A 10,845-nucleotide genomic window follows, 5' to 3' on the forward strand; every position below is an offset into this window, starting at 1 on the left:
GGTGCTCAGAATGAAGACAGAGAGATCCACATTTATTCCTTGAAGAAAAAAAACCCAGTTGCAGGGATGGTGAATTTTTAACAGTGCCCCCTCGTAGAAAGTGGTTTAACATCTATAAAAACAGCCCATAAACATCACGTCACACCCCTCAGGAGAACAGCTTCATGTCCTTGAAATATTCCCCAGCAGTTTTTATTTGGTAGCAAAGTGGCCATCAGCCAAGGCTCCAGCAATATCTTAAGCCCCAAGGAAGGCAGACACTGCTGCAATGTTGGCTGACAGACACTTTATATCCAAATAAAAATTGTGAAAATGTATCAAGGACGCAGGAGCAGCTCTGTTGGTGCTGCTGGTGGTGTTTGTGTGGAGGCAGAGAAATGAGAGGTGTCAGCCCACACAGGCTGCAAAAAGCTGTGCAAAAACCACCTTGGGACAAAGGGGAGGGAAAGGTTTTAGGATCACCTCGGTGCAAATGGGCTTTTCCTCCTTGAGCCAAGAAATGAAGGACTTGAAAGGGGAATGGAACCGAGGAGAAAGTTTCCCAAATATCATGGTTGTTGCTATTTGTTAGCATTTGACCCAGCAGATTTGGGACTTCAGAAGGTAAAAGAAGAGCCCCACAGAATGGGCAGATTCAGATGCAGTTTATCTTGTAGGCTGAAAAGGCAATTTGTTAATAACATTATTAATCTATTGAAAAGAAACTTAGATGCCCGAAGGGGCTGTGCTAATGGGAATTTCATGTGGAAAAGGGGATGTGGTGCCAGCTCAGATCCAGGGCTGCAGCAAGGCCTGGGGCACTCACCCCACAGCACACCAAGGAATCATGGAATTGTTTAGGTTGGAAAATCCCTCTCAGACCATCGAATCCAACCATTCCCAGCACTGCCAGGGCCGCCATGTCCCCATGGCTTTAAATCCCTCCAGAGATGGGGACTCCACCTCGGCTGGACAAGCCCTTTCCATCAAGGAATTTTCCCAATCTCCACCCTGAGGCTGCCCTGGCCCAGCCTGAGGCCGTTCCCTCTCCTCCTGTCCCTGTTCCTGGGAACAGAGCCCGACCCCCCTGGCTGTCCCCTCCTGTCAGGGAGTTGTGCAGGGCCACAAGGACCCCTCTGAGCCCCTTTCCCAGCTCCCTGAGTCGCTCCTCAAAGGATTTTCAGCACCCCGGAGGTGCTGGCGGCCGCTCGGGTACCCCACAGAGTCAGGGCCGAACGTGACTACATTACCCAGCGTGCCCCGCGCTGACGGGCACGCCCGTCCCCCTTCCTCCCTCCCTAGAGCATCACGGGACTTGTAGTCCTCGCGCCCCATGTGAAGTTCGTCCCGAAAAAGTTCCCGCACCTTTCCGGGTGCCCGTCGCTCCCCGGCAGGGAGGGGCTGCGCCGTTTCCATGGCGACGCGCCGGCTCAGCCAATAGGGAGCGGCGTTCTACGGGCGGGGTTGCGCGGCGGACCAATGGGGCGCGGCGTTGCTGCGGGGCGCGCTGGCAGCGCGCTCGCCCAGTCTCCTTGGGGCCGTCCGTGTGTCCGCGGGCCGAGATGGGCGGCGGCGGCAGCACCCGGCGCGTCACCTTCGAGGCGGACGAGAATGAGAATATCACCGTGGTCAAGGGCGTGCGGGTGAGCGCGGGGCCGGCTCGGGGCTCGCCGGAGCGCTGCAGGCTTGGCCTGGCCCCGGCTCCCCTTCCCACTCTGCCTCTCCCCTTCTGCCTCCGCCGTGTGTGCCCCTATCCCCGCTCCCGCCCCGCTCCCCTCCTCGTCCCGCAGTGATTTCCCCTCTCGCCCGCCCAGTGGGGACAGGGAGCCGTGTGCCCCGCGTGGTGACTCCTTCCAGGGGAGATCTGTAACCACGGGAGCTGGGTTTGCCTTTCCCTGACCTCCACACGCCGGAGCTCCTCCCTTTCCCGTGTCCTGCCCGCCGGGGATCCGACTCCTGCCCGCTGTCTCTGCTGATCATCGGTCACAGCGTGCTTTGGCCTGGAAGGGACATCAGGGAACACCCAGTGCCAGCCCTGCCATGGGCAGGGACACTTCCACTGTCGCAGGTTACTCCAAGCCCCGTCCAGCCTGGCCTTGGACACTTGCAGGGTGGCAGGAATGCCGTCCCTGCTGTCTGTACTATCCCAGAGTAGAACTTGTGACACGAGGAACTTCGGGAATTCTTGCAGCTTAAGAATTTTTCCTATGTCAGGCACCGTGTAGCTCATACGAGGAGTGATAATAACTTAACAATTAATAACTTATTGCTGCTTTTAGGGAGGAGAGGTGTTGGAGGAGCCCTGAGAGTTCATTCTGTTTCAGCAAACTGATGTTTTCAATTTCTGGTCATTTAATGCTCTTGAGTAAATAGGTGACAGCGATATAAATGTAATACAATTTATATATTCCATACAGAGTGGAGTTCATGTGCTCTGAAACATGGCATAGCCTGCCTAGAGAAACTGTGGCTGCCTCTGGATCCCTGGAAGTGTCCAAGGCCAAGCTGGACAGGGCTTGGAGCAGCCTGGGACAGTGGGAGGTGTCCATGTCATGGGCATGGAATTTAAATCTCTTTAAGGTCCCTTCCAACCTAAATCATTCTGTGATTTGATGACAGAAGTTGGAAACCAGAAGTTCTTAATGCTAATAATTCTGTCCCTTTTGTTAATTTTATCTGTGGGCTTCCATTGACCTGAAACTGGAGGCTGCTCTTACCCTGTTGGATTCTGCACAATTTGAGTATTTTTCTGTGTGCTTGTGTCAATGTTGGAATGAGCTTTGTGTTCGACTGTGACCGCTTCTGTTGCACCAGTCCTTGGAGGGCTTTCCCAGGATGAAATTCTTCCTGGGTTGAGTGCTCTGCACCTCAGAAAGGCAAATTAAATCACTGAGAAAGGCAAAAATGCTCATTAATTACCAGCAACATGTCCAAAGGTGTTATTTCCTTTACTCTTCCCTGTATCCTCTGTGAGAATCAAAATCACCTTGTTCTGTTTAATTGTTTGTAGCAGTCACCTCACAAATAAGGAGATTGTTTTGTGCTGGGGATTGGATTTTAGCAGCTCTCATGTCTTGCAGAGAGGCTCCAGGCTCTGTTTTTAGAAAGTTTTATTCCATTTGGAGGGGAAATGGGATGAAGAAGGAGCTAAAGTGTGTCCCTGTTGTGTTTTGCAGTTGTCTGACAGCCTCATCGATCGGATGAAGGAACCTTCCTCAGGCAGTGGGAGACAGCACCGAGGATCAGGTACAGGTTTGCTCCTGGTTTTCAGCTTTTAATGTGAAAAAAGAAATCAAATCTGCCCTTCAGAGCATCATAATGAACTCATTGCCCTTTTGCATAGATGATTTTTTTGACATTAAATTTTTGGCTCATCTTTAGCTTGTAGACTTTTAGAGTAGTTAAGTTCCTCTTTGTTTCCTTCTGCCTGACATTCAGGTGTAAAACACAAATTAGACTTGGCTTTCCACACTGTTATCCACTGTTAAAAACTTAAAAAACTCCAAAACACCCCAGAACAAGCAAATATCCAAATATGTCTTGAGTTCTGAAGGGAAAATTCTTGGTGCTTTAATCAGAACTTTTAGTCTGGGAAGGTTCTGCTGAAAGACTCTTAAGCAAATATTAAAAGGAAAATATGCTCTTTTCCTACCCTGGAATGGTGGAAATAAGTGATGTACAGCTCACACAGATCAATGGCTTTCTTAACTCCTTATATTTCATTATTGAGGGCTGTTGAAATGCATCAAACCTCATGCCAGGGATGCTGTGCTCTCATTTAAAATCCTTCAGCACAGCGAGCATGACTGCAGGAGTGAGGAGCAGTGGCAGAGATTGGAACAGGTGATTTGGGGACTCCCTGAAACCTGGAAAGTTCAAGTAAGGCTCTCCTCAGTGCTCCAGAAATGTTCACGAGAGCAGAATTCCCAGAATTCCTCAAGGACCTTTTGCCTTGATGCTTACAGGAAATCCCAACAAACTCAGCACTGATTAAACACCAGTCCTGTGGCAGCTTTGCAGCAAGACTTGAGTAAACAGAATTTAGTATCTATTTTTTTTTTTCCTGGAGCATAAATTTGGTTTCCTGTTAATTGGAGGGGTCTGTCCCAGAATTCCAGAGTGGTTTGGGTTGGAAGGGACTTTAAAGATCCCTTTATTCCAACCCCCTGCAGTGGTCAGGGAGCCATGAACACAGAATCTTCTTTCTTAATTTCTTTTTAAAAAACAGTAGCTTTTTCATTGTGTCCCTGTATTTCACTGTGGTGAAGAAATTATTTGAGATAAAGGATTTTTATGGAACAACACTTGCATGTCTTTCCTGTGGTGTTTTCCTGCTCACCCTTAAATGTGATTGATGGGAATGGTCTTGTGAGCAAACTCCTGGGATTTTGGGGTGTGGGAGGGCTGTAACACCCCAGGAATTCTCTGCTAATTCACACTGTTGCATGTCTTGAGCTTTCAGTTTTGTTTCTCTTTGCATTGTGGGAAATGGTACTTTTTTAAAAATTTGGTTTTGATTGGTCAATTGGTTTTGTTTGTTTTGGGTTTTTCTTTTTGTTGAAAGACTTGGAGTGAGTCCAGAGTTCACCAGGGGCATGGAGCACCTCTGCTGTGAGGAGAGGCTGGGACAGTTGGGATTCTTCAGCCTGGAGAAGAGAATTTGGGGTGACCTCATTGTGGCCTAAAGAAAGCTGGAGAGGGACTGGGGACAAGGCCTGGAGGGACAGGACACAGGGAATGGCTTCCACTGCCAGAGGACAGGGATGGATGGGATCTGGGGAAGGAATTCCTGCCTGGGCTGGAATTCCCAGAGCAGCCCCTGGATCCCTGGAATGTCCAAGGCCAGGTTGGACAGGGCTGGGAGCAGCCTGGGGTAGTGGGAGATGTCCCTGCCATGCCAGGGGTGGAATTAAAAGCTCTTTAAGGTCCCTTCCAGCCCAATTCCAAGATTCCATGAATTATTCAACCTTCTTGAGCTTGGGAAATGTTAAATGTATTTTTCCTTTAAGAACTTGTGATTTTGGGGAAGTGCTGCTGTATCCCAGAGAAAGAACACTACAAAAATAAGATGTCTAGGGGAGAAACATTAGAGCTCTTAAACCCAGCCCTTTCTTCCAGGCCAGCCTTTGGTGGCTTTTGGTGGAGGAATAATGGATTAAGTTATATGAAAGAATGAGTGTCCTGTTGCTGGCCAATAATGATGAATTTATTGACTTCAGTTTGGGGTCAGAAAATGAAATTACATCCACTTACACTGAAATCTGACATCTAAAGACAATGTCTGAAAGCATCTCAGCTTGCTTGGCTCACTTGCTGGCTTCTGAGTAATATTAAATGCACTAAAATATTTAACAAGTGTAAAATCTTTCAAGCCTGTCTGTAATTCCTAAAGCAATATTGATGGAAAATCATTTGGTCAGACAATGAGGTTTTGTTTTTTTTTCTTGAGTGTGTATTATACCTAAACCTTCAGACAGAGGGAATGGTTTCATTCACTTTAGCTTAGTGGATATTGGAAAAACGAATCATTTATTAGGGGAAAAAAAGAAGAAGAAATGCTTAAATTATCCAGAGTATCTCAGACAGTAATTTTTTTTCTCCCCTTTGCAGAAACAGATTCTGTTTAGGGCACAGAGGGTTTTTCTCCTTTTTTAAACTGTATTTGTTATTATGTCCTCATTAAATAAATCAGCCAAGGCCCTCTGACACAAAATATTGTAAAAAAATATTGTAAAATGGGCCCTGCTGGTTCCTCCTCAGAAGCTGGGTCATACATTGTTTTCATGGATTAATTTTTGAGGATTGGTGTCTTTATTTCGTGTTTCTGTCTGGTTTTGGGTGGTGTTTTGGCTGTGGATACCTTGTGGCAGTCAGAAGAATGTAAAGATATTTCTGGGATGTTCAGGAATGAGGATTTGGAGTGTTGGGTTCTAATTAGAGACAAACCCAGGATTTAACTGAGCTTTAGGAGAACAAACTTCACTTTTTGGTTGTGAGGTCACATTGGAGAAAGCTCTTAGGGACACATTTGGGGAAGGTGGGAGATCCTTAAGGACATCCTATTCCTGGTGCATGGAAACACAGTACTCAGGAAAATTAAGATTATTATTTTTTCATTTAATGTTTCTGAAGAGTTGCAGCATGTCCTGATGATACTAGTAATTATGGATAGCTGGATACTGCATGAAAAACTGAATTTAAGATGGGAATGTCTCGGGAGAAATGAGAGGGAGGCTCTATAGTATTGTTTGGGAGAATTATTTTGTGTTTTCAGTTTCTGTGAGCACCTGGAAGTTGAGAGAGTTGGGCTGAATTTCTGCCAGTTAAGCAAGAATCCTCTGCAAATAATCCCTGGCAGTTCTTTGCCCTTTCATGTATTAATTGCTTCCATCCACCTTTTGTTCCAGCAGCACTTTTTCTCTGCATGACCTGAAAGATGAAATAAACTGACATTTGTGATGTTACTTTCTAGAATTCCTCTTATTTTTAGAAGAGGAAAAAAACCCAGAGGTTTGGCAGTGCCTGGGTTGATTCCCTTTGCTGTGAGACACCTGGAAAGCTCAGGAAGTTCCCAGTGTGGATTTTCCACCTTCCTTCCTGCAGCAGGAGCCAGGAGAACTTGGGTTTTGCATTTATGTTTATTTGCTCTCCTCTATTTGCAGCTCTGGGAATTCTTTCTAAAAAGAGTTTTAAACTTGCACTGGAAACCTGAAATAAATCAGGTGGGACCCTCAGGCAACGCTGTGGATCACTGATGGCCTTAAAGGCCATGATTTGCTTGTTATAAATTAATATGCTTAATATTAATAATAATATTTTGCTACTTTTTTGTCACAGAGTTTTTGGAGATGATTTGCAGTGATGTGCCTTGATATCCTTTGGGTTAAAGGTATTGATGGAAGTGTTTTATTGTCCAAAGGTGAAATGTCTTTGGCTGCTAAAAGGTGCCAAAGTTTTAGTGCTGGAACAGCAAATCTTCACTGGAGCTTGACATTCCTGTCACTGGATTGCAGGAGAATAGGGAAAATGGAACCATGGACTGGGGTTGGAGGAAGTGCTGCAGAAATTAATGTTTTTCTTTCTAGGTGATGTGCTGTGGGTGCTTTTGGGTGGCTGGGTAAGCCCTTGTCAAATGATGCTGAAATTCCAGGGAAAAACTGGCAAATCATGGGAGTTGAATATGAAAAATATCCATAATTGTGTAAAAGGAACGTGCCCCATCCCTGGAAGTGTCCCAGGCCAGGCTGGACAGGGCTGGGAGCACCATGGGACAGTGGAAGGTGTCTCTGCTGTGGCAGGGGTGGCACTGGATGGGCTTTAAGGTCCCTTCCAACCCAAACCATTCCCTGAACATCCAGAACCTGGTGAATTTTCATCTTGCAAGGCATGAATGAAAAAGCTGGATTAGTCCTTGGCACTGTATTCCCAACATTTGTGTTATTCCCAAGCAGCATTTGGAATGTCCACTGACACTGCTGTTGATGCTGTTGGGATCTCAGCAGCCCTGGGCTGCCTGCTTTAGCTGCTTTCTGAGTGCTGAGACATCCTCTGGAATGAGGCATTTTACTCTAAAGGCAAGCAGGAATAAAAAGCAAAAGATGTTGGAACATTTCCTGCAAATGTGGTGTTTTTAACCTCTATTTGATGTTACAGTGAACCTCATCTGCTGATGTCCATTATTATCCTAACGTGGTGTGCATTGATCTAAACCACCAGAAACTCCCCACAAGAACAGTTTAATAATACAATTAAATATATTTAAATATGCTGCAAGAAATGCCACTTATGTTAACATAAACCTGACATGATACAAATTTGGGTTGGTTGAAGGAAGTTCTTTACAGTGAAGGGGGCACAGGGTGCCCAGAGAAGCTGTGGCTGGCTCTGGATTCCCTGGAGCTGTCCAAGGCCAGGTTGGAGCAGCCTGGGACAGTGGAAGGTGGCCCCCTGGGACAGTGGAAGGTGGCCCTGGCAGGAGGGACTGGACCAGCTGAAAAGTCCAAAATCCATCCCAATCCATCCCAATCCATCCAAGGCCAGGTTGGAGCAGCCTGGGACAGTGGAAGGTGGCCCTGGCAGGAGGGACTGGACCAGCTGAAAAGTCCAAAATCCATCCCAAACCATTTTGGGATTCTGTGTTTCTGTGACTGTGCAGTTAAAAGGCCAGGCCACATATACCAGAGGTTTCTCTGTCTCTCCCTTCCTCTTTTTTGTTTCTTTCCTTGGAATTAAATAAACCTGCTCAACTTTTGTATGGGAAAAGTGGCCCCTGTGTGGGAGGCATTGAAGGCTGGAATTGCAGGGAGTGATTCCCACCCCACTTCTGCTCCCACTGTTGCTTTATTGGCTGTTATTCAGTGTTGGAAAGGGAACTAAAGAAACAAATTCTGAGGTTTCCAAGGGTTCTGCAAATGGAGGAATTCAGTTTTTCAATCTGTAGGATTGAACTGTGGTTTTGTTTTGTTTCCCTACGTGAGGTCCAGGGCAAAAGCCAATTTATCCCATGACTATTGTCAGATATCAGGGGGACATTTAATTGATTTAATGGTTTCTTATTTTACAACTGATGGAAAACATGGCCTATTCCAGATAAAATTTAAAGGAAGAGGCCTGGATGTGCCAGGTCCTGTCCTCATATGTGGAAGTAAATAGGTCTCAGGCACACTCATTGCAGTGACAGTCACTTTCTTTGATAGTTTTTGCCTTTTACAAATGATTTTCTGCGTGTGGCTTCTTGCAGAGAGGCAGAATTTATTTTTCAAGGAGCCTTCATTTAGAAGCGTCACTTTTTGTTTCCATCTATTCTTAGAAGCAGGTAATTTTTATGTACTGCCTTCCATGTGCTTTTTGGGTCTCTGGTGGATTTGGGGAAATTAAATTTCATGCTATTCTGCTTTAGGCTGCCTGTGCTCTATTAGGGTTTGCTGAGTGCAGTCGTTGCCTCTCCAAATCTTTGTGTAGCACACAAATAAAGGGATTTTTGTCGTAGCTGCTGTTTAACAAGCACATCCAAAGTATTTGCTTAGCAATGGCTTGTGAGTTAAAAGTTAAAACCTTCTGCTTTTTAATACAGGAGCACAAGATTTGTGCTTGTTAAAGCCTCATCTTCCAGTGCTTAGCAGGAAAATCATTTTGGAAAACAACTATTGGTGGCTGGTGTGTGATTCTTGTATTAATTTCTACTAAGCTCAGTTCAGGAGGAAGAATTAAGTTCATGGAGCTCTTTGCAAAACATCAGGAAATGATGAGTTTTAAGGACTGGATCTCTGTGTGTTTATGGATGGAAGTGGTGCCATTGCCTTTTACTAGTTCTGAGTAAATTGTTTTGTAGTTAAATCCGGGCAAAGCTTTAGGACTTTGAGCCCAGCCTTAGGCTGAGCTTGCTAAAAATGCAGCCAGAGTTTATGCCAGAGTTTATCTACTGTTTATAAGCCAGATGTGTGTGGTAGGCTTTTTGATTTTGGGGGTTTTAATGTATGTTAAAATGAAGTATAAACCTATCTCACAACATGTTTTGATTTTTTTCCTTTAATTTTTCCTTAATTTCAGTTACTTTATGCATTAAAGATCAGAAAATGCTTGTTTGGGACCCATTTGTTGTGGTCTTTGTTAGAAATCTGCCATGTGTGTTCTTGCAGAATTGTCTGTGTTTTGTCCTATTCCTCCTTTGTCCTTCAAAGACCTTCCTGGGATTATAGGTCAGAAAGCCCAGATAGTTGTTTCAGATAAAGAGCTTTGTATTTTAAGGATTTGTTGGTCCTTTAGAGCAGTTTGAATGATTTTTTTTTTTAATCTTAACATAATAAAAAACATTGACAATTTTAACGAGATAAACCCAATGAGTAAATTAGAGTTGTTTGATTTCACCAACACAAGACTTGATAGCACCAAGCAATGAAATTGTCATTCTGCTGGGTGGAATCCTCTCTGGTTTTATTGTACAGCAGATATTCTTACCTAAATTTATCTTTGCACTGACTGAAGGAGCAGAGTTTAAGTGCATTTGTTTCCTTTCTATTATTGAAATATAACACTTGTTAGATGTAACACGACTTCAGCAGCAAGAGGAGACCTCCAAGTAATAAAACCTTTAGGTTTTAATAGCAAATTGCTACTTTTCTTCCCATCTCAATTTATTTACCAGCCAGAGACTCCTCAGTGTGGTGGAAAAGAACACTTTAAATGGATGATTTAATCACATTAAGATGAAAAGAAAAGCTTTGTTTTATTCTTTCATCTTCAGGCTGCAGCAAAGTGTTCCTAAAGCTCTTCATCACTTGTCAGCTGAGGCAGGTTAAGTGTTTTGTTGGTGCTGCTGCCTGAAAGCTTTGTGCAGTTGTTTTTTAGTTAAACAGGAGGTACCACTTAGAGATCCTTTTCCTCAGCCTCGGGGGAATGAGAAAAACTTTTTGCCACAATTTTTTTCCCCCATCCTGTTTCTCTTGTGTTCCAAACTCCTTGACTTTCAACAGTGTCATATTCAAGTTTTGGCCAACACCAGGCTGAAAATTGGGCTGCAGATATTCCTACCTGTTGGTGGAAATTGAAATTTAAGGACTGAGAAAAGGACATTTTTTCCCTTTTTTTATTTTATTTTATTTGATTTGCAAGGTTTGTTGTGTGCCTCTCTGGCAATGCTTCATGGAGCCCATTTATCAGATTCTCATTTTTAGCTTCATTAACCACGTTTGATTTCACCTCGTGTTAATCACCTAAAAACAAGCATTTCCTCTCAGCTGCTTTTTTAGGGTGGGAGATGGTGGTTCTTCCTAGAAAGGTTCTGCTTCTCCTTTTATCTCTGGAACTTTTTACTGAAGGAGTTGAATAGTTTGTCCAAGATGCTTCAATTTTTCCCTTTTTCCCCCC

The 10,845-nt window shown here is 44.5% G+C and overlaps 1 protein-coding gene across 4 annotated transcripts in view; it reads left to right on the top strand.

Moving 5' to 3' along the window:
* The first annotated feature begins 1,472 nt into the window (after positions 1–1,472).
* Positions 1,473–10,845, top strand: part of CHCHD3 (coiled-coil-helix-coiled-coil-helix domain containing 3) — a 124,205-nt gene continuing 114,832 nt past the window's right edge. For 2 of the 4 annotated variants that reach the window (XM_015628582.3, XM_015628581.3), the window contains exons 1-2: positions 1,474–1,622; positions 3,156–3,225. In XM_015628582.3, coding sequence (XP_015484068.1) covers positions 1,542–1,622; positions 3,156–3,225 — 151 coding nt within the window. In that variant the 5' untranslated portion in view covers positions 1,474–1,541. Of the gene's footprint in view, positions 1,623–3,155; positions 3,226–10,845 lie in introns of all 4 variants that reach the window. The other 2 variants (XM_015628579.3, XM_015628580.3) reach the window with 2 other exon arrangements.

This window comes from Parus major, chromosome 1A, assembly GCF_001522545.3.
Source record: "Parus major isolate Abel chromosome 1A, Parus_major1.1, whole genome shotgun sequence".
In the NCBI taxonomy this organism is placed as follows: domain Eukaryota; kingdom Metazoa; phylum Chordata; class Aves; order Passeriformes; family Paridae; genus Parus; species Parus major.